Below are 23,796 nucleotides of genomic sequence, written 5' to 3' on the forward strand. Positions count from 1 at the left end.
CGGTGGAGCAACATAATTATGTTGGTGTGGCGATTGTCAAAAGTTACGAGGAATATACCTCTTTCGACCAGTGACAGCAGAGTAGTTGTTTAGACCACAAATTTGATATGGACCACAATTTCTATTTTTATTGGAGTTGTTGGATGGACGTGGCTGATTATTATTGGAGTTGTTATTGGGGGGTGAAGTGTATTGTGGACGGTATTGGGGAGTAGGCAGAAGGGGAGAATTACCTTTTAGAACCATTTTTGCGACAGGTTCCATGGCATTTTTAAGCAAGATTTCATGAGCTACTAATTGTCCATGAAATTCATTAAATGTAACTGGTCCTGGACGGATATTGAGAGCAGCAATAAGGCCATGAAATTCTGGTCCAATGTTGCGATAAATAATCGCATTGAATTCAGCAGGAGAAATGGATCTACCAGCGTCACTAAGTTCATCAAAAAGAGCCTTGGCCTTTTAGAGATAGCTAGAAACAGAGAGATCAGATTTCTTTAGTTCATGTAATTCTATATGCAGCTGCAATTGACGTTTTTGTGAAACAGAACCAAAGGCATTGGCAAGAGCCTCCCAAACTGCAAAGAAAGAGGTGAGACCTATAACACAAGGATAGATCTCTTCCGTTAAAGAAGAAAGCAACCAGGAATGAAGCATCTGATCCTTGCGAAACCATATGTCAAATTCTGGGTTGGGAACTTGAAGGGTGAGATCAGTGGAGAACGCAACAGTGACAGAGGGAGAGGGATTCGTACCATTGATGAAATCATGAAGGTTTTGATAATTTAGAAGAGGAATAAATTGAGTTTTCCATGCCAAATAATTTTTTGGTGTAAGTGTAACAGCAAAAGAATAGGTAGAGGTGATGACAGGAGTGGGAGAAGTGCAGGAAGAAGAAGTGACGGGAACGACAGACATAGTGGAAAAACGTGGAAGAGAATTTTGTTTAAGGCTTTGATACCATGTGAAATAACAAAAATAATAAGGAGATTAAGAAGTCAAGTATTCTTCCTTATCTAGATGTATTCATGAATATAAGCTTATATAGTTGTACAAAGTAAAAATGATAGATACAGGGAATAACTACCAAGAGTCATACACTAATTACAAAGAGTCCTAGTAATGAAATAATTCTAGTTTAACACTCTTGATTTCATCAAATGGACAACTAAATTGAAACAAATATTTTTTAGAAAGAGGACCAACTAAAACGAAACAGAGGGAGTAATAATTAAAGTTGATATAGTAAAATTATATTTTATTTATTATATTTAAAGAATGTGAAAAGTCAAATATAAACAAGTAAAAACTAAAAATGAAGGGAGAAATTAAGTAGGAGTATTTGGATATTAAAGTCAACTTTAATGTAGTGAGTATATGTTTACAGGAATCAGTTTTCCGAAATATGGGTTTTTGAGAAAGTATATTTTTCTCAAGTTAGAATATAATACTAATATGGAAGTAGTTGGCAAAAATTAATTTAATAATTTTCAGTTCTGCTTTCTTACCTTCTAACTTGGAATTGATCAATTCAAAAAAAGAGAAAAAAAAAAACACTAGCAAAATTGCGGTATTCATGCCATTGACAAGTTTTAACTTTTGGTTAAAGCAAGTGTAATGCATGCATTGAAAATTAAAACAGATGTAAACCATGAGGAAAAAAGACTTTTCGAAAGAAAATTAATAAAAGAAAAAGAAATTTGTAATTTTTAATTAAAATAATAAGAACTTCGGAAAAGAAAAAAACAGCTCCAAGAAACTTAAAACAAACAGCTACTTGAAATAATTATTAAACAAGTTTAAAAAGTAAAAAAAGTCATGGACAATCTCAATGAAAGATTTGAGGGCATTCTTTTTCGTTTTGATTGTTGAAATTATCGAATAGAGGAATAAGATATGGACAAATGTAAACGGTTTGTACCAAACTAATGCACGTCATATCTAACAACTCTCCCATATTTATATTTAGGTAAACTATCATGTATCACAGATTATTAGGCTAATTCATTTTATCTTCCAAAAACCTCTTTCTGAATCTACTCTAATCTATTCATAATAGGTTAACCCTTGAATTTTCTCCACGTCTGCTGCTACATTATTATTGTTCTATTACAAAAATAGATTTGGCTTGTTTATACTTTTTTCTAAAATGATCAAAATTTGTTTTAGTGATAATGACTTTTTGGTGAACTCAGAAAATATTTTTTGTAAGTTTTTGATTAAAAGGAAAAAATGAATTTGATCTCCTAATTATTGTTAGGGTTCTTTAGTTAATCCAAACTATGTAAGTTCATATTTTCATTATAAAACTTGAATCGGAAAAGTTAAACCAGATTAAACGAAATAGAATAAAATTACACTAGTTCGATCAATTATTACGTAGAGGATGGTGAGTCCTAATTATATTCGAAGGCTCTCCTTTTTTCTTCCTTAGAAAACAAAAACAAAAGGACCTTCATAATTTTCTTTTCACGTGAAAAACAACATCATGACAAATTACTTTGGAAAAGTAAAATCCAGTTTCCCATCTGGAAAAGTAGAGTGAAGAAATCATTACAAGATAGAGAACCCTATGCAATTCTTTGAATTAACGATTTTCCAAGGAAGGGCAAAAAAAAACAGGTAATTTTCATAAATTTCACTAATTTGCTTCTTAATTATCTTTTCTGAGACGGTGGGGAGTAACTTAGCTTACAACTCCTTCATTCTTCAATGAATAATTTAGTCTGTATGTCAGATCAATAATAAGTATTACTCACTCCATCTCATTTTATGTGTCGCCATTTGATCGAGTACGGAGTTTAAGAAATAAGAAAAGATTTGGTAAAGTTTACTAAATTATTCTTTATCAAAAAATGTGTCAATATCTTTTTTTTAATTAAGTGGGATCAATAAGGGTAAAAGAGTAATTGTGCCTCTAAAAAGTTGCCAAATCAGAAAAGACGATACTTATTTTGGGATGGATTAAAAAAAATAATGACACATAATTTGAGACGAAGGGAGTATTAGACGAGGACTACAAAACTATTTGCACCTGGCAGTTGACAGTTGACGTCAACAATAACTAGAGAGTTGTGTACAGTGGTCGGTAATAATCCCTTAGGACCCGCCACCCAAACAAGTCCTAGGTGACCAAACTCCCCACGCTTTCATCTTTCACTCTGTAATCGGCGACTTTCTAATTCCACCATTTTACCCTCACCCTTCTAAAAATATAAAAACTTACAAATGGAAGCAATGCTTAACTTCAACACCTTCGAATTCGTCAACCCAATTGTTTTTTCTTTCTCAAAAATCCCCTTTTTTCTCTTTTTTCTTTATTCTTCTTGTATATATATATATATATATATATATAAAGAGAATCAGTCTTTTTTGCTTCTCCTTATACAGACATGGCTAATTCTTGTACAATTCGTTATTTTGTGGTTGCCCATATTCTTTTCTTGGTGATTCTTGGATTGCAGTGGCAGAGTAGTGATGGGTTTGGGACGTTTGGATTTGATATACATCATCGGTATTCGGATCCGGTGAAGGGTATTTTGGACCTTCATGGTTTGCCCGAGAAGGGCAGTGTTGAATATTATTCAGCTTGGACTCAACGTGATCGGTTTATTAAGGGTCGACGTCTTGCTGATACAAGTAATCCCATCACTTTTTCTGGTGGAAATGAAACTTTAAGGCTCAGCTCTTTGGGATTGTGAGCTCCCTCTATTCTTTTTTCTGGTTCTTTCTTGCAGTTGCTTATTTATTGCTGTTTGTTGTTATTGTGTTGTTTAGTGTCTTTTGCTTTTATCTGTTTGGTTGGATGTCAGAGTTGACTGAGCTTTAGTTTAGTTTTGTCTGCGCAGTTGAGGGACTAGGGGGGGGTGTAGGAATAGTAATCATATATCAGGAAAATAGGTTACCTAGAATAAACAATTTTCATGTCTCTGCTTGTGGGAGGCAACATGAACCATTGGATTAATTGAGGTGTGTTGTTTTTAGTTTTAACAAAGATTGAGGTTGGAGTAAAATCAAACAACAACAACATACCCGGTATATTCCCACCATGTGGGGTCTGGGGAGGGTAAGTGTACACAGTCCATACCACTACCTCAGAGGTGAGGCAGAGAGGCTGTTTCCGATAAACCTCCGGCTCAAGATAAAACAATCTAGACGAAGCAGGACAGATAACTTACTTCCCTATGTCAGATTGCTTGCACTGGAATTTTGGCAATTTAACTATATAAAATACTGACTCTAAATTTGAATTTACTTTTATTCTAGTTCTAATTCCAAGGGCTGAATTCTGTTTTTTTTTTTTTTTTCTCTTTATTTTTCTGATTTCCCTCACCTCTGCTGCCTCTAGTTCTCTGACAAGACGAGGGATTGTTTTGGTGTTTCTGGCAGCAGCATGTCTGTAATTCATATGTGTTAACTATAGAGTTGCGAAGTCTGTAGTATCTATAGTTGTGTTGTAGCTAATTTTTTCTTCTTAAGGTGTGACTAACCTCTTTGGCAATTTTCAGCTTGCATTATGCAAATGTCACTGTGGGCACACCTGGGCTATCATTTTTAGTGGCACTTGACACTGGCAGTGACTTATTTTGGCTACCGTGCGATTGCAGCAAGTGTGTGCATGCCCTAGAGACACGCTCCGGAAGAGTATGTAATTCATCCTAGTACCTTTTTCTTTCTTCTTTCGAATAGTTGAAAGAGTTTCTCTTTTCTGTTGATCATTCGTTATTTATATTGGCTTCCACGTTGAAGAATGTGGATAAGATGCGTAGACTTCTCTTCCTTTTGTATTTAAGAAACCTGCTGATAAGACAGTGGCTGCACACATAGATTTCTGTTCAACTGTCTTTGTCGTCATTATGACAGTAATATATTATATTCTAAGTTAACAAGATATAGGTGGACAATGAAGTTGAGGGATTGTTTTCCTGGTAATGAAGATGCATAATTGACACAAAATGAATATATCTGCCAAGTGAGTATCATGCATGTAATATATACTGACATGAAATGAAATTTCTGATTCATATCGTTCATGGGTTGTTTTCCTTACCCTTTTTATGTTTCTGTGTGCATTGTTTCTTGGTTGACACTTATAATCATCCTTCTTCCTTCGTTTGCTTTTGAAACAAAGAATAAATCTTAATATCGGCATTGTTCCTTGGTTGACACTTATAATCGTCCTTCTTCCTTCGTTTGCTTTTGAAACAGAGAATAAATCTTAATATCTACAGCCCCAATACATCGTCAACGAGCAAGGTTGTTTCCTGCAATAGCACTATGTGTGGACAAAGGAATCGGTGCTTAGCTTCACGGAACGCATGTGCTTATGGAGTTGCATATCTCTCCAATAATACCTCATCAACAGGGGTACTGGTGGAAGACATCTTGCACTTAGAAACAAATAATGCTCAACAAAACAGTATTGATGCTCCAATTGCTTTGGGGTGGGTATATTTAGTTAATCATTGAAAGAGATCAGTTGACTAGTATCTGCCTTGTGGTATAACAAATCCTGTCAAACTCTAGTTAGAGCGTCCTTGGAACTTCTTTTAACTACTCGAATGATAGTCTCTATAACTGGTTTCCATATATCAAAATTGGTAAAAAGCTGTGTAATTCGGACCGTCTGATGCATTTCTTCATCCACCATAATATTTGTTTTGTATTTCTTTCTTTCCAGATGTGGGATAAGACAAACGGGTGCATTTCTAACTGGCGCAGCTCCTAATGGTCTATTTGGACTTGGTATTGAAAATATATCTATCCCAAGCATGTTAGCAAGTAAAGGTCTTGCTGCAAATTCTTTCTCCATGTGTTTTGGAAGTGATGGTCTTGGAAGAATAGTTTTTGGAGATAAAGGAAGTCTAGACCAAGGAGAAACACCACTCAATCTTGATCAAACACAGTAAGCTGTCACTTTGATTTTCTGGTTTCAGCGTTAAGAGAAGTGAGAATTCAACTGAATGTGTATTTACTCCTTCTCTCTCTCTCTGTGAATGCAGCCCAACTTATAACGTTAGCTTGACAGCAATAACAGTAGGAAGCAAGATCACTGATGTTGATATAACAGCCATTTTCGACTCTGGCACTTCATTCACATACTTGAATGACCCAGCTTATAAAGTCATTACAGAAAACGTGAGTGAGAAGCTAACTGTATGTTTCAGTGGAGTGCAGCCTTTATATTTTATAATTGAATATTGCTTCTTTTGCAGTTCGATTCTCAAGCAAAACAGCCACGTATTCAACCTGATGGCCAAATTCCTTTTGAATACTGCTATGGGATAAGGTGAACCAGCTTTTGGATATACCTTTTACTTTCCTGATGTCCTTTGAACTCTCTGGATTAACATGCTCCATTTAAGCAGTCCAAATCAAACTACGTTTGAAATTCCTGATGTAAATTTGACAATGAAAGGTGGCCACCAGCTTTATCTTTTTGATCCGATAATAATGCTCGCACTCGGGGTAAGATGGTTTCTGCTCTTCCTATGTTAGAGCATTCTCTTTTAAAATAATTCTAATATTCAGTTGTTATCCTCAGGATGGTTCAGGCGCATATTGTTTAGCTATTGTGAAAAGTGAGGATGTCAACATCATTGGACGTAAGTATCCACCGGTTGCTCCTTAGGTTTTGTTCCTTTCCATTGAGTTCTGTAATATAACTTGCAATAATACCAACGAATCATCTCACAGCTGCCAAGTTTTAGAAGTCTCAGTTCCTATCAATCTCTGGAGTGTTCACATCATCTTAATATAATGTGAATATGACAAGAGTAAAAATCAAGCCGATAACAAACTCTTAGAACTTGTTAGTTAGTAAAAAACTTGAGCTATCTGTCTATATTTGGAATATATGACAATAAAAACTAATACAGAGATCTGTTTGCAGAAAATTTCATGACTGGCTATCGCGTAATCTTTGATCGGGAGAAGATGATTTTGGGTTGGAAAGCATCAGATTGTGAGTTTGCAATCCTAGAGTATTTCATTTTTGGTGTGTATAAATCTCTGCTCATGTTTTAACTAGAAGCCTTTTCTGGCAGGTTATGATTCCCAATCAAATGACAAATCGACAACGCTGCCTGTGAACAAGCGTAATTCTACTGAAGCGCCTTCCCCTACCAGTGTGGTTCCAGAGGCCACCAAGGGAAATTCAGGTGCAAATGAACCAGCTACATCGTTTCCATCTATGCCATCATCCAAACCTACAGGAAGCCATGCACCACATTTCAATTCCTTCTATTGCCAACTTATGGCGGCTATGTTCTCCGTTTTTAGTTATTATTTGATTATTATTTCTTCATGAGGCTTTTATTTGCCCTTTGTATTATATCGAGCCTCTGTTAAAGCATAGATTGAAGTGTTCCACAGCATTTTTGATATTGCAGTTTATACCGATTATGTACTGTAAATATAACTCTGATTTCTTTCTTTCTTTCATCTTCATTAAAAATAGCTGGTAAAGGGTATTTTCTTCTTTTGGTTGTATATGTGCTACAAAACGCTCCTGGTGAGGAGGTATCAGGTGTTTTGGATGATAAGTTATGTGCAAACTAAATCAACACTGCTGTACTGGGGAAAGAATGATCCAGACTTTAGGAGTAAAAGACAGTTAGGAGGAAGTCACTGCATTTAGAATCTTGAACGAGTACAGAGGAATTACATCAAGTTTACAATAGATTACTGTAAAACAAAAAATAATTGTAAAACGTCCAACTGTGTAAAGTTGACACACAAAAAATAATGGATGATACTCACAAAATTTCTAGCCCACGCCACGACCATAAATTTAAACCTTACCATAAAAAATAAGGGAAAACTAGAGCTGAAGTTGCTATATGTTGAGATTCACTGCAGCCACTATTCACCCTATACTGAACCATGATTCATCTTCATAAACCATGTGTTTACTCCCATGAGAAGTCATAGAGCATCATATAACCTCCTTTCTTTTCAATATCTTATTTTCTTCACTTCTCAACTTCTTCTTTGCCCTTGATTAACATTTTTCATTCTCTTCCTTTCCTTGCTCTTCATCGATCTTTTTTGCCCTTGCTCGATTTTTTCCCATTTTTTCCTACCACCTTACCTTGAGAGGACAATGATAATTGTTGTGATTTCATCTTTATAGATTTAACCAAAGAAGATAGCTCATGTTTCTCCTTTCTCGAAGGCAAATTATCCGACTGCAATTTTTCTTTTGTTGCTGTCTCAAATGTTCTGGTTGGCTGCAGCGGTGCAGCTATTCCAGGCTGTTGTTTTGCCTTTACAACTTCCTCTTCGACCTTGTGCTGCTTTTGAGCCAACTGACGAGCGTAAGCTGCACTCCTGCAACAGCCAAAATAGACACCATAAGCAAATGAAAATAGCAAGCAGGCTCTGTTTTGGAATTGGGAAAAAGCCAGATCAGTTTAGTTTACAGGCACAAAGAAGAAGGAGGTGTGAACAAGACGATGGGAAATACCGTTTGAACTGAGGATCTGTGGGGTCCAATGCAAAGAGTGGTGATTTAAAGAGAGATGAAAACCGTGGATCTTCATAATCTATACTTGGTAATTTGTCCCCAACTGGAATTTCTTTACCCTTCTTCCCTTTTGCCTTTTTAGGTTTCATGTTGTAACCCTTCAAGTTAGCATCTCCTTGTTTGTCATCTGCAAGTAATAGCTCAAGCTCTGCTCTACTTGCTTCGGCTTCTTCGGATGCTTCAAGGCTCTGCTTCCCTTTCCTGGTGCTTTTATGTTGGGAATCCTTGTTCCCTTTAGCGGAAGGCTCTTCTATGAAGAAGTCCTCAGGATCTTCTATAGGTTCTTGATCACTGTTGCTGCTCTCATATTCTGATGAGACCTTGCAGTTGCCTTTCCTGGACTTCTTTTTCTCCCTTTCCTTTCTGAGATGAGCTTCCCATACAGTTTCCGACTGTTTATCCTTCTTTTCTAGGATACGTTTGCTTAGATCTTCCAATCTAGTGTTAAATGTGACCTCCATGTCCTGATCATCGTCATTATTTCCATCCGAACCCTCCCCGGACTGGAGTAACGCACGGTAGGTATCTTGTGTTTTCTTCCTTTTGGCAGATTTATCTTCTGTGTCATCACCTTCCTCACTATCATCACTTTCACTCTCATCAGAAGCCAAAAACTCTTTCAACTCCAAATCTGCAAGCTGCCAACAAAGAAACAATATTAATATTAGCAGAGTTATAGAGCACAACTGTATTGAGGAAAAGAAACAAGGTGACAAACATAAGGATTGTTTAATAGGAAGGCATTAAAATCTTAAAAGCCCAAAACGAATATCCTTCCCAGCAGCCATAATAGAAAGCACCATACTAACACATAGATAACCACATGCAACACCTTTACGTACAAGCAAGCATGTGCACACTATATCACTATCCCGTTTTATAGGCTCACTGAGAACACAGGCAAGTGGGAAAAAAAAAAGAATAGCAAAAGAGGTAACATGCCTGACAATCTTCTCGCACTTGCTCCTCAGCAAGAAAAACGGTTCGACAAAGTTCAAGTTTTTCACAGAGATACTGAACTAAAAGACACAAATATATACACACTATAGCGAACAATGAGTAAACCTGTTCATCATTGAATTGTCTCTTCAAGGTCCTGATGCGCTGTGGCTCATCCTCATCCCATGTAAGTTCAATGTTACTGTGCTGCAGAGCTCGAGTGTGGAAATCTAGACCTTCATAATCTGCAGGGGCCTATGTACCAGAAGAATATAGTAATCAATCACCTAAATGCTCGTTTTGTGTTTTTCCCTCCTTCTAAGAGAACACTACTCTAGCAGGTAAAGTTGAGCAGACAAAAAAAAAATCTCTGAAGATGAAAAAGAGAAATGTTAGTATCTTTACTTATTTAAATAAATGTTAAATCTTTTTAAGAAATAACACAGTACAGAATTGAGAAGATGAAAAAATTAATCGTGCAATATCATCTTTAACAACAAGAATGCCTAATGACTATTAATTTTGTAAACAACAGTTGCTCTTAAAAAGTGTAATGTCACCTCCCCTCATCCCAAAAAGCAGAGCAAGAAGAAAAGATGCTTTATTCTAACCATAGAAACATGCAGTTGTCGACTCCTCGCGCAAAACAAAGAGTGCAGAGGGGTAAAGAAGAAAGGTTTGTCATTCATCAGTTTCCTTGGCAGAAGAGTGGCCTCGGAATAAAAAGAGAGCATGCACACACAAAATTAGATCACTTCTTTTATTTGTTGATGAAAAAAAGCAGAAAACTCGGCATGGCCAAACAATAATATACTCAATAACCAAAGAACACTTATACGCAAATGTGATTAGATTTTATGTTTTCAGCAAATGATAACTGTTAAAACTAAAGGCTCCTATGATGACAAAGTGATGCCATAAATTACCTCTGTTGCAATGTCACGTGGTTGATGCTTGAATTCCATGGAATCAGGAATAAACCTCAAATCTAATTTGTTTGATGTTCTTTCAAATTCAACCCCATCACAAGTTTTATAAAGGTAATCAGCTGTAGCACTTGAATCACATTCCACCACAGCATAATAATACCTGCAAAGTACAAACGAAGTACCTTTGAGAAAGAGACCCATGGGATATATAATGAAAGACAGGGAATTAAGAAACATAGGATAGAGGAGAATAAGGGAAAAAAGAGGAGAAGCATAATAAATTTCATAAAGGTTCAACAAGTTATCACTTTTAGTCAGCAAAAATGCAAGAATCACTTAAAAGATATATTAGTCAGGAAAAAACACAGAACCATATAGTCACCTGAGTCGACTCATTTCATAGGCACGTAATTTCGCATTGTCCACCTCATCATTATCTTTGTCGTCATCACTGTCTTCATCTTTTCCCTTTTCATCATCAAATAGGCCAACTGGACCATGGACAGCCTCCTCTTCCATACGCTTGAGACCAAAGTCAGATGGATAGATAGCAACAGATATTATTTGACCCCCTCTGGGGAGAAAGGAGGTCAATAGCATATACAAGTCAACTGCCTACATAGCATAAGAGGTTACTGAGAAGAGAACTTAATATGCAATAGAAGTTAAATACATCAAGGTGTAGTTTCGTTAATGGTTAGTTATGGAATATAATACAGGGTTATTACAAGGTGAATGGTAACATCAGGATTGTTATGAAGTAACTAAAAATGTAGGGTGCAGTGAAAAATAATTATTATGTGGGGATTCCCTACTTAAAGGTAATTTTTTGTCTTTAGATATTCTAATCTAGACATTACTACCAAATATATTATTATTTCACATTATGCAGCATAAATAATTAGTATATAGATTTCTGCACGAGTTATGCCTTGAAAAGTTGTGCAGAGTTGAATATTGAAAACTAAACAATATTAGCTATGCAGAGATTTCTACCAACAACATTCTATAGATCACTTTAGTTGTTAAAGATCTACATTATAAACTAAATGACCCTTTATAAGTTCAAATTTAGGTGCAATCCACATTATTTAACAACAAAATCAAGGTGCAATCCATATTGTGACCACAATAGGGTACAAATAGCTTCTATGTTCTCAGGATGAATAACAGCTAACACTACCATAGATTATAGACAAATGCAGGAACTCATAAATGGTCTCCCGTATACTCGGGCAATTTTCTATTTCATTTCTTTTCCGTATACTCGGGCAATCTTCTATTTCGTTTCTTTTGTAAGATCATTCAGAAAAGAAAAAAAATTCTGTCTGCAACTTGATTTCAAGGCTAAGCAATACTTCTCCGCAATACAACAGTTCATAACTTTTTATTATTGGATGCACCTGTTCAAAATTCAATGTCCAACACAATCTTTTAACATTATACTCCAGTATCCAGAAATGCTCAAACTGTTTTTCTAAAGTTATATGAGACATTTAGACAAACCCAGCAATGGTAGAATAAAACTGAACGAAACATATTCTCAGTTCAGCCAATTCAACAGCCTGTAATTTAGAATCTATCTTGATAGGGTTGGTTTAAGCAATTCTAATTACAGTATTGTTCATGAAAAACAATTATAATTACCATCTCAAAGAACAAAAGTTCCAAATTTGAAACCTTTCTATTAAAAAAGACTCAATTTTCCATATTGAAAAAATGCAAAGATCGAACCTTTACTCTACCCCAATCCATGTTAACAACTGCAAGCCTCTTAGTTTCCTTGTCAATTTCAGGCACATCCTCTTTCTATTCATGCACCAAAACAAAAATTTTGAAAAAAAATCGTTAGCCTCCATAAATCCAAGCGTCATACCCAACAAAAATGATCTCTTTTCCGTTGTATACCTGCACGAAAGTGTCTTCCTCCTCTGACGAAACCTCATCCATTTCATCATCAGAATCAGACTCAGAATCAGAATCCTCCGCGCTTGATGAATCGTCTCTTTCCACCTCCTCATCTTCTTCGGACTCTGATAATGCGGCGCCAACCTTTGATTTCTTCACTTTCTGCTCCTCAATTTCTTCCTCACTCGTAGGACTATCACTCTCACTCTCTTCTTCTTCTTCTTCTTCTTCTTCTTCATCGTCATCTTCACTTTCAGATTCTATCGCCTTTAATTTCTTCTTCTGCCTCCTCTGTTTTCCACCCTTCTCTTCTTCTTCTTCATCACTTTCAGATTCTATCACCTTTAGTTTCTCCTTCTGCTTCCTCTGTTTTTCACCCTCCTCCTCTTCTTCTTCTTTCTCAATATGATAATAATGGTCGAGAGGATTTTTAGAGGAGGCTTTACGGGGTCTACCTCTAATATCAGTTGGCGCTTTTGATGATGTGAAGTTTTTGTCAGTGAACATTCGATTAAATCGTGAATCAATTGTCACTTTCGACTTCTTCTGCGGTGGTTCACGGAATCTAGGATCCGAATGTAACGCCGCAAATCGAGAATCATTGATGACACCCTTCTCAGTTCTATTTCCTCCGCCGTTTTCATCTCCAGCTCCGGCGGAGGAATCGGCTGGCCGTTCCCCTTTTCTGCCTTTATTACCCTTGTTTTTTGACCCCATGAGTGCGTCGCTAAAACCCTAAAACCCCTGGATATCCATATATCAGAAGAGGAAGAGGACGACGATGGTGAAATTGGGTCAATGGATATTCAGAGCCCAATAGTGAAGTCCAATCACATTACCTGACGAGCCCAGCCCAAATGTGAGTTGATAAGGGGTGAAGTGCACAAATAGCCCTTTAGATCCCCCATTTGAAGAATAGCCAAATTTAGATAATACAACTAATCAACTACTATACTAGTGATAAAAGATAAGGTAAGTCTGATTTTTCTTTTAGACACTAAATAATATAAATAATCATGAAATTGATTCGCTTTCTATTTTTATTTTTTTAATTAAATAAATTTAGTTATTATCAATATATAGTATAAGCTAAATCCACTGTGAAATAACAGGAGAGTTGCTAATCCCATTCGTGAAATTCTCAATCAGTACAAGCCAGCCTGCTGTGCATTCCTAACTACCAATCACATCAATAATGCAATATTCCAGGATCGTAAAATTATTATATCTAATCAAAATTAGCCTTAGATAACAAGCCAGAAAAACATGCAAAACGGTTTTGATGTTTCAATCTCAACTACTTTACCAGTAATGTCTTTTAATTAAAGTTAAATAGCATTTCCTTAATTTCTTTTTCTTTTCAGAAAAAGTTCTCATATACAAAGCTCCAAGAAATTTGAATTTTCGTTATTTTCTTCTGAAAACAGTAGTGTTTTATATACCACAGAATATAGGATTATAAAATTATAATATTATAAATCCATTTTCTTCAAATGTCAATGAAATGTCTTAGTATGCTTCAGAAACACTCCATTATGAAAACTGAAAAGGAATATGTATGTTACCAAATTCACTATTAGAACTAACATTTTTCAATGTCAGGCTCCAACAATAATTCTAGAAATCTTTCAAGAACATCCCCTATATATACCCTTGCTAAATTTTTCTTATTCTTCAGAACAAATCATCTGATTATTAATTACTACCACTTAGTAATTACATTCTTTGCAGTATTTAGCTAAGCTTGAAGAAGCTATGTCATCCTCTTCTACATTAATCTTGTTAATTTTCTCATTAATTTACTCTCATGGAAATGCACTTAGTTCTAATTACTATGAGAAAACATGCCCTCAAGTTGAAGATATTGTCACACAAGTTGTTACTGAGGCATCAAAGAAGGACCAAACTGTCCCTGCTGCCCTTCTAAGGATGCACTTCCATGACTGCTTCATAAGGGTACATTTTTGCACATCTTTTTTGGGTACAGATCTTATTATTAATAATTTATACAATTCCTTCTGATCTTTTTATTTGACATAGGGCTGCGATGCTTCGGTGTTACTAAACTCCAAGAAGAACACTGCAGAAAAAGATGGTCCTCCTAATGTTTCTTTGCATGCATTCTATGTTATTGATAATGCAAAGAAAGTCATTGAAGCCCTTTGCCCTGGCATAGTCTCATGTGCTGATATCTTAGCCTTTGCTGCCAGAGATTCTGTTGTCATTGTAAGCAAACATTTCTCCAAGTCCGAGTTATCTAACCATCTCATCTAAAAATTCAAATTGTTACAAACAGTATATTTTTATTTACTTAATTTGGTCTTCTACGTTACTCCATTTTGATTTGAAATTCTTCATATAACTTACACTGTAATGTTGACATGGGCAGTCCGGTGGACCTTCTTGGGACGTGCCTAAAGGAAGAAAAGATGGAAGAACATCAGAAGCCAGTGAAACTAGACAACTGCCAGCTCCCTCTTTCAACATAAACCAACTTCAACAAAGCTTCTCTCAAAGAGGATTATCACTTGAAGACCTTGTCGCACTCTCAGGTCATCATTCAACGTATTTAACTTATATACACTTAAAACGTACAAAAATGAAGATAATATTATCAGTATGTATATATTATAACTTATTGTAACAGGTCATCTGTCTTACTTTCCAGGTTACTAATTTCACTTATTAGTATCTCTTGTATTTGAGATAATTATAACTAACATATGATGTGTCTCAATCTGCAGGTGGACACACCTTAGGTTTCTCTCATTGTTCATCATTCAGTAACAGGATACACAACTTTAATACAACCCATGATGTTGACCCAACATTGCATCCATCCTTGGCTGCTACCTTAAAGGGCATTTGTCAACTAAAAAACAGGGCTAAGAATGCTGGAACTGCCATGGATCCTTCATCGACAACGTTCGATAATACATATTACAAGTTAATTCTGCAGAACAAGGGCCTGTTTTCTTCAGACCAAGCTTTACTCAGTAATCCCAAGACTAAAAGTCTGGTTTCTGATTTTGCTAGCTCAAAAGAAGCTTTCTTCAAGGCTTTTGCTAATTCCATGATCAAAATGAGCAGCATAAATGGAGGTCAAGAGGTCAGAAAGGACTGTAGGGTGGTTAATTAATTATTAATCCTTTCAAATTATTAACCCAGAAAACTGGGCGCAGTGGTCTCTATTTGTTTCCTTATATTTTTCAGATTTATTTTAGCATATTATTCGGCGCACTCTTAAGTGTTATAAGTAGTATTTTTAGGAGCAGAAATTATGTCAAATCATGTATCAGTTTGTATTATGTAACTTACTATAAATAATTCATCCAATCCTCTTTGATGCAATTATTGGTCATGTAATTCAGACGAATTAATGGTTTCCAGCCAGGAACCGGAACATGCCCAAGTTTAAGGAACTGTGTTTTCTTGAACCATCTTAGGTAAAGAGAAACAAGATTGGTTACTTTTTGTAATTCATTATTGAGAAGTAACTTTTACCAAGTTGATTAGTATTACTTCTATTTTATTACTACTAGCTTAGTTATATCACTTGGTCAAAATCTTTAAGTTCTATAGACTACATTCCTTCAATGGTTCAAAGTGTTGGGTTCAGATTGATAGGTGTCATGCGGAAGCTTATAATTTGCGAATATAGAGTCGATAAATCAGATGGCACAGAAAAATATACTAAAAAGATATATTATTTATATAATTTGGTCAAACGATCTACATATGAAAAATTAATAATAAAAAACTTAAAATCTATTGAGAGAAAATCTCTCCCTAAACGAGATTCTTTAACAAGACTCTTTAAAAACTACATTGTGGATGATACTATGTTATGGTATGAGAAATAATGTTCTATTTCTAAATGTCCAAAACCTTTCATTCAAGAAAAGATTTGTCATATATGAAAAAGTTTTATATTTTTCATTCAGAAAAAGTAAGAGTGAGTATGATATTACTTAAGAAAAAATAAACTTAGATTTGGTAAGAAAATCATGACAAAAATTCTAACAAAAGAAAGAGATTTGTCAAATATGAAAAAAATGCATATTTTTTTTGGGTAAAAGTAAAAGTAATTATGGTACTATTTTTATTTTTTGGTAAGAAAAGCAAGAAAAAACCTCACACAAAACCCATATGTTTCTTCAATAGTTCAAAGCCCTTTAGTTCTTTCTCTTAGATATTGGGAATTTGGGTGGTCGGAAAGATTGTAGCCGATAGTTATTGTAAACTTTTGCACTGTTAGTATGCACGATCTATGCTTTATCACAAGTCTATATGGTTATTTCCCTTGTGGAATTTGAGATAAGGCTATCAAACGGGTCGGGTCGAACCGGCACACTAAGCAAATTCTGTCCAATTTGATTCGGACCGATTAGCCCACGGGTTATAGGGTACTGCGTCTCGGGCTGAGTTAATTTTTTTTGGGGTTTTGATTAATCCAGTCTGAACCAAAACCGATTCAGGTCCGCCGGTTAATCGGCCCGGCCCGACACAGATAACAATTTTTTTTTTTTAAAAAATGGAATTTTACGTATACATGTGTATATGTTTTATAAATTAGTATATAACTATATGTATAGCGTGTGTATATATTGTAGTATATATTTTATTTAAAGTAGTACATATATTGAATGGTACGTATATATGTGTGTATATTTTTTAAAGTAGTATATATTTAACGTATACATGTGTATATGTTTTATAAATTAGTATATAGCTATATATTTAGTGTGTGTATATATTGTAGTATATATATTATAGTATATGTTTATTTAAAGTAGTACATATATTGAATGGTACGTATATATATGTATATATCTTCTATAAACTCTAAATTGTAACGTATACATGTGTATATGTTTTATAAATTATTATATATATCATTATATTGTAGTATATATATCTTATGTTTTATTTAGAGTAGTATATATATTTAACTAACGTATAGTCGTATACACGATTACATGCGTAATTGTGTATATATTTTTTAAATTCTAATGTAGTATATACATATAGTGTATCTATATTGTTTAACGTATGTAAAATGTATATAGGTGGGCATACATAGTGTATGTTGGAAAAAACCTTTTTTTTGCGGGGGGGAGGGGGGGGGTGTTTGACCGGATTTTGAACCGGTTTTGATCGGATTTAGGTGGGTTGAACCGGGTTAGGTTAAGTGGGTCGGTTCAGGATTGTTTTTTAAAAAAATACAGTGGGCCTGGAACCGGCCCGACCCATTTAACCAGGCCCGGATCCGGATCGACCCACAACCCGGTTAAAATTCACGGGCCGATGCAGGGTTGACCTGGCCCGGCCCACTTAACACCCTTATAGAGACAATGCATGTGTGTCGCAACCTGATTTAGTTGTCCTTATATATATATATATAGTACTCCCTCCGTTTTAAAAAGAATGATACTTTGATTTGACACAAAGTTTAAGAAAACAAAGAAGATTTTTGAATTTTGTCATCTTAAATTAAAGTTATGTCAAATGTACCAAAATGTCCTTTAATCTTGTGGTCCTAAACATGTCAGGTGGAAAGTTGAAATTAATGTATTGCCCAAAAAAGGGAAGTGATCATTCCTTTTTAAACGGACTAAAAAGAAAAGTAAATCATTTTTTTTTAAATGGAGGGAGTAACTTATTAGCTGAAGAAATCTTGACCTGTCCAGGTGACTTGACAAACGTTAGTGACAGAGACATTTAAATTGGTTTGTGAGCATCGCAAGAAGTTTTATGTCGCACAGGAGGTTTACTTGGTTTTTACACTAAATCATGGACGCATAACATTTGTTTACTATAGCTAAGTGATAGATATTATCACTCTAATCTATCACTTAACCATAGTAAACTAATGTAATTTTTGGTATGAACACGATGACAGTGACTCCAAGCTCAAACGGAATTTGTGACTGGGTTAGTCGTCCTTGAGATGGCACAATAGTTTGCAGTCTGGTGGCTTGTAGTAGTAGTAGTTGGGGAAAAGTTGACATAGCAATGATCCAATCCAAAAAAAATTCGTCCATATATAGGGTCAGTCAAACTAAGGGCCGCACTAGAGTTTCTTTAAAGCTAGAACTTTTTAGATCTCACTCTTGTGTGTCCACTTATATACAAGTCTTGAACCGAATTAAAAATTTCAAACAACAATTTTAGTGTAAGTGTAACAAAAAAAAATCTAAGCTTTAGAGCCTGTTTGGATGGAGTTATAGCTTTTGATCGTAAGTTAAGAATCCTAATTTATGACTCATGACTTATTTTTGTCTTTTTGACTTAACAACACTTTTTCATTTTACTCAAATGCTTACAAAAGTGCTTTAAGTTATTTTAACTTAAAAACACTTAAAATAAGTCAATCCAAACAGACTCTTAATCCAGTTAGATCACATCACATGTATGATTGTATGATCACCTTAATCTATCGCTTAACTATAGTAAATTGAGGTTTATTCTTTAGGACACAGGCATTTTTTGTTTTAGGTTTGAGCTTATTCAAATGTATTTGGATGTTTAAATTTATTAATTTTTTTTCTTTTTTTACAAAAACATAACTTTCAGGCTCACGTGCCTGAAAGTTCAATCTAGTTTTTAAAAGATGTTAAATGAATTTGTTAGATTGATTATGTTTTTGATAAACTACTAATTATATTTTATTTGTTATAATTAGCAACCTTTTCTATCCACTTTGGTACGTGGTTGGCCGTATGGTAGCAATGAGTCGGTTATTAATTTTGTCCCACATCGGCAACATCAACCCAATATTAGAGGGAAGAGGGATATAAAATGGATGGCAGAATAATGAGTCAGCTTATCTTTGCGCTTGGGGCAATGACGCAGCTAGTGAGGTTCTAACCGAGGCGCGTCTATTGCTGGTTGAAAACTATTTCCAAACCCCCTCTTTGGCCTTGGTGAACGCCTTGGCCATCGAGAATTTTTGAAAGGGCTTTTCCCTCTGGGTAAAAGGCCCCTCCAAATCTAGTCTAATAACATTTTCTTTACTTAAAAGATTGACGTTTGATGGTTTGAAATTAAGTCAGTAGATACCACTGTGAACTCTGTGTTTGTAAAATCGGTCACTCTTGCTGTAAGATGGTTTAAAAACAAGTCAAGGAAGTTTAATTGGTCTTTTACACTAAATCATAAACTCCTCTTGCTGTTTGATGGTTTAAAAACAAGTCAAGGAAGTTTTAATTGGTCTTTTACACTAAATCATAAACATGTAACATTAGTTTACTATAGTTAAATGACAGATATTATCACCCTAATCTGTCACTTAACCATGGTAAGCTAATGTAAGTTTTGGTATGAACATGATGATGACAGTGATTCCAAACTCAAACGGAATTTGTGACAGGGTTAGTCGTCCTTGAAATGGCCCAATAGTTTACAGTCTGGTGACTTGTAGTAGTAGTACTATTTGGGAAAAAGTTAGCAAAGATCCAATTCAAGAAAATTCGTCCATATATAGGGTCAAACTAAGGGCCACATTAGAGTTTCTTTAAAGCTAGACTTTTTTAGATCTCACTCTTGTATGTCCACTGATATACAAGTCTTGAACCAAATTAAATATTTCAAACAACAATGTTAGTCTAAGCGGTAATCAAAACATCTACGCTTTAGAGCTTTTGACCATAAGTTAACAATTCTAACTTATGACTTTTGACTTATTTTTGTCTTTTTGACTTCACAACACTTTTTTATTTTATCCAAACACTTGCAAAAGTGAAATCACTTAGAATATGTCAATCCAAATAGGCTATTAATCCAATTAGATCACATGACCTGTATGAATTACTTGCTTCAATTGTAATGCCCATTAGCTAAAATTCATATTAATTTCAATAGGTTATAGATCTTTTGACACAACAATCCGATATGTGATTTTAGATTTATCGTCTTTTCTTTTAACCGGGCTAATACTTTAAAGTTTTAACCAGTTTAAATCAACAAGTACACACAAAAATAAACTATCAACTTGCTAACGTAAAAAGATAAAGATATTCCTCAGATCCGATGAAAGGAGTAGACATAGATACATCACTCTGAAGAAGAGCACCTAATTCTTGCTTAGTTAGGATGAAAAGGAGGAACTAATCATGTTTATAACTAAATCATTGGAAGCCCAAGGTAACAAACTGGATCTCATAAACTATAAATTCTTTTTTACTAGAAAACTTTCCTTCGACTTACTAGATGTATAGTAATTATTCGAGAGATCTTTACAAGGCAACTTAACCAAAAAAGAACTAAAAAGGCTCCCTATCACCGTTTTCACATATTGGTTTTATGTGGAAAGTTGTGGCCAGAGGTGAATGGTGGTGGAGGAATCATCACGTAGATAAGCAGCAGGATCAAATCATAATTATGTGTTATCATTGCAAACAGACAAATAGGTGTTATGCTTTATATTAATAAGCCATGCGTGAAGTCCTTGCTCTACTTGGTAGCACCTTTCTCAAATTGAAATGACCAATGCTTAGAACCAGACAATTTAGCTTAATTACCCAAATAAAACCTGGTTTGCAAGTCATAATTACATTCATAATGACTTTTTTTTTTTTCATAAATTTCAAATTGTTAACCAGCATAGTAATCACAATCAGTACTCATTTGAAAGTTTCATCAGGCATAAAGCTGGATTTTTCTGCTGGACAGACAAAAAAGTACCAACATAAGTCTTGTAGCAATTAGAGATGCTTTAAAAACACTCCACTATCTATGACAAACATGCATGCCACCAAATTTACTATTCAAGCTAATCATTTCAAATCTACAAAACAAAGAATAATCACAAAGCTTTGGTCCTCTACCTACCTATAAGTAGAGCATTGTAGTTCTCACATAACATAAGCCACAAAATAGTTACTTACCCCTTATTAGATTTCCCATGGCATACTTTGTTCCATTGTTGAACACATTTCTTTTTTTCTCCATCTACTGTTCTCAAGGGAATGCACTTAGTTCAAATTACTATGCAAAAACATGCCCTCAAGCTGAAGACGTAGTAATGAAGGTTGTTAAGGAGGAAGCACAGAAAGACAGAACAGTACCAGCTACACTTTTAAGGATGCATTTCCATGATTGTTTCCTACGGGTATACACAAGAATACATTTTTCTTACAGTAAAAAATCCCCTTATTATTTCTAAGCATATTAGTTTTACTTTCCTTACTTCCTCTGTTCTACCTTGCTTGAAGGGATGTGATGCTTCAATTTTGTTGAGCTCTAAGGGTAAAAACACTGCAGAAAAGGACGCGCCTCCTAATGGTTCTATGCATGGATTCTATGTTATTGATGGAGCAAAGAGAGCAGTCGAAGCTAAATGTCCTGGCGTCGTCTCTTGTGCTGATATTTTAGCTTTTGCTGCAAGAGATGCTGTTGTCTTAGTAAGTATATATCCTCTCATACTTTGGAAAAAGGACATAAAAAAGGATTAAAGTGTGGATGTATGGTACAAATGTTAACAAGTCCAAATTCCATTGAACATTTACTGTAGTCCAAAAAAGGACTCTAAAAAGGAGGACTAGCAATTATAAAAATGTGCTATCAGTACTGTAACAGTTCCTCCCAACAACTAATACTATCCAAGTCGGACCTAGTCCAGCACGACTTTAACTAAGGCGTGCTACCTTATATAGCCAACATCTCTCTCTTGTAGTTTGCCTAGGACGTGATGAGTATTATATTCTACAAGCTCATTGCAATCTGGTTTTCCAGTCAGGCGGACCTCGCTGGGACGTGCCTAAAGGAAGAAAAGATGGACGAATATCAAGAGCCAGTGAAACAACACTGCTGCCAAAGCCTACATTCAACATTTCTCAACTCCAACAAAGCTTCCATCAGAGAGGTCTATCGATAGATGACATGGTGGCTCTTTTAGGTCAGCATCACAAATGCGCTCCAAAAGTTTCACGAGTTAACTTCTTAAATGGTCACATAACTAACAACTGATACGGCTATACATTCTCTTTGACAGGTGCACATACTCTAGGTTTTACCCATTGTTCATCATTTATGAACCGTATATACAACTTCAATGCCACACATGACATTGATCCTACTCTACGTCCATCATTTGCAGCAAGCTTGAAGGGCGTATGTCCACTCAAAAACAGGGCTAAAAACGCAGGAATGAGCAATGATCCTTCACCAACAACTTTTGATAATTCTCATTTCAGGCTAATTCTCCAAAAGAAAAGTTTGTTATCATCAGATCATGCTTTGCTTACTACACCAAGAACCAAGAGGCTAGTTTATAGGTTTGCTACCTCAAAAGCAGCTTTCCATAAGGCCTTTTCTAATTCTATGATTAAGATGAGTAGCCTTACAGGAGGTCAAGAAGTTAGAAAAGATTGCAGGGTAGTAAACTAATAAATTACTTCTACTTATAATTAGCAATTTGATATTTGTATAATTGTAATTAGATGATCCAGGAAAATGGGTTGTCTATCACTTCTTATACATTATACTACTCTATTATCTTTGTTTCATTTTATTAACTGCAAATTTGCAGTGGATGAGTTGATCAAACATGCTTATTGGTGTGTCTTTTATATAAAATATATAGACATTTATACCTGATAAGAACTGGGGCAGGATGGTTGAAATGGAGTCTCGCTTCGAAAGTTTTATGTGACAAGAAGGTGCCTCTGAAGCTTAAAGATAAGTTTTACAGAGTGTCAATTCGACCGGCTATGTTGTATGGAGCGGAATGTTGGCCAGTTAAGAACTTCCACATCCAAAAGTTAACGGTAGCGGAGATGAGAATATTACGATGGATATATGGTCATACCAAGAAAGATAGGGTGAGGAATGAGATTATTCGGGAGAAGATGAGAGTGGCTTCGGCGGAGGACAAGATGTGAGAAGTGAGGTTACGTTGGTTCGGACACGTGATGAGGAGGGGTTCTGATGCTCTAGTGCGGAGGTGTGAGACACTGGCTATGGATGATTTTAGGCGGGTAGAGACAGTCCGAAGAAATATTGGAGGGAGGTGATTAGGCATGATATGGAGCAGCAATAACAACTTACGAAGAACATGATGTGTGGAAGATGCGGATTAGGGTAGAGGATTAGGGGGTGGGTGTGCGTTGGTAACAATAGAGGAGGTTCTTTATTTGTATCTGAATTTTCTTGTTCGTGGGGTTGAGTGTTGTCTATGGTTCCAGATATATAGTTTTGGGTATTATCTTGTGGCTAGCGTTAGTTTATTTTGTATACTCTACAAGTTTATATGTATTTATGTTTTGCGTTTGTTAGATTGTTATTGATTTTAAGTCGGAGGTCTATCAGAAACAGGGTATGGTTTGGTCTGCGTACATTCTACCCCTCCCCAACCCCACTAGGTGGAAATACACTCACGATGTAATTATTGGTGATGTTATTATTGTTGTTGTATATTTTTATATTATATCAATTGTTAAACTTAAATTATTTGATTAAAAGAAATGGAAAGTCACGAAATTTATAACTATT

At 35.3% G+C, this 23,796-nt stretch overlaps 4 protein-coding genes and 1 non-coding gene across 6 annotated transcripts; 4 read left to right on the forward strand and 1 right to left on the reverse strand.

Annotated features, from left to right (window-relative positions):
* The first annotated feature begins 3,056 nt into the window (after nucleotides 1-3,056).
* On the forward strand, nucleotides 3,057-7,480 carry LOC107859816 (aspartyl protease family protein 1). Its single transcript, XM_016704928.2, has 10 exons — nucleotides 3,057-3,697; nucleotides 4,509-4,644; nucleotides 5,209-5,444; nucleotides 5,681-5,905; nucleotides 6,003-6,138; nucleotides 6,216-6,289; nucleotides 6,369-6,468; nucleotides 6,545-6,605; nucleotides 6,893-6,964; nucleotides 7,047-7,480. The coding sequence occupies exons 1-10, from the start codon at nucleotides 3,393-3,395 to the stop codon at nucleotides 7,307-7,309; spliced, it is 1,608 nt and encodes a 535-aa protein (XP_016560414.1). The 5' UTR covers nucleotides 3,057-3,392; the 3' UTR covers nucleotides 7,310-7,480.
* Nucleotides 7,481-7,615: 135 nt separating this feature from the next.
* On the reverse strand, nucleotides 7,616-13,205 carry LOC107859814 (pre-rRNA-processing protein ESF1). The gene is made up of 7 exons (XM_016704927.2): nucleotides 12,304-13,205; nucleotides 12,130-12,204; nucleotides 10,778-11,010; nucleotides 10,393-10,555; nucleotides 9,593-9,721; nucleotides 8,468-9,165; nucleotides 7,616-8,331 (listed from the first exon to the last, which is right to left on the reverse strand). The coding sequence occupies exons 1-7, from the start codon at nucleotides 13,018-13,020 to the stop codon at nucleotides 8,037-8,039; spliced, it is 2,310 nt and encodes a 769-aa protein (XP_016560413.2). The 5' UTR covers nucleotides 13,021-13,205; the 3' UTR covers nucleotides 7,616-8,036.
* Nucleotides 13,206-13,960: 755 nt separating this feature from the next.
* LOC107861303 (peroxidase 64) lies at nucleotides 13,961-15,654 on the forward strand. The gene is made up of 4 exons (XM_016706645.2): nucleotides 13,961-14,259; nucleotides 14,344-14,529; nucleotides 14,693-14,855; nucleotides 15,048-15,654. Exons 1-4 carry the CDS (start codon nucleotides 14,059-14,061, stop codon nucleotides 15,440-15,442), a joined length of 945 nt encoding a protein of 314 aa, XP_016562131.1. The 5' UTR covers nucleotides 13,961-14,058; the 3' UTR covers nucleotides 15,443-15,654.
* A 3,477-nt stretch (nucleotides 15,655-19,131) lies between these two features.
* LOC124896506 lies at nucleotides 19,132-19,287 on the forward strand. Its single transcript, XR_007052846.1, has one exon. It is a non-coding gene; the product is annotated as a U4 spliceosomal RNA (small nuclear RNA).
* A 1,856-nt stretch (nucleotides 19,288-21,143) lies between these two features.
* On the forward strand, nucleotides 21,144-22,811 carry LOC107859813 (peroxidase 64). Of its 2 annotated transcripts, none has more exons than XM_016704926.2 (4): nucleotides 21,144-21,415; nucleotides 21,519-21,707; nucleotides 22,039-22,201; nucleotides 22,403-22,811. In XM_016704926.2, exons 1-4 carry the CDS (start codon nucleotides 21,209-21,211, stop codon nucleotides 22,690-22,692), a joined length of 849 nt encoding a protein of 282 aa, XP_016560412.1. In that variant the 5' UTR covers nucleotides 21,144-21,208; the 3' UTR covers nucleotides 22,693-22,811. The 2 variants fall into 2 exon arrangements, with proteins under 2 accessions (XP_016560412.1, XP_016560411.1); XM_016704925.2 differs by having other exon boundaries at nucleotides 21,146-21,415; nucleotides 22,298-22,811.
* The last annotated feature ends 985 nt before the right edge of the window (nucleotides 22,812-23,796 follow it).

The sequence above is a fragment of the Capsicum annuum genome, chromosome 2 (genome assembly GCF_002878395.1).
Source record: "Capsicum annuum cultivar UCD-10X-F1 chromosome 2, UCD10Xv1.1, whole genome shotgun sequence".
Taxonomy (NCBI): Eukaryota; Viridiplantae; Streptophyta; class Magnoliopsida; order Solanales; family Solanaceae; genus Capsicum; species Capsicum annuum.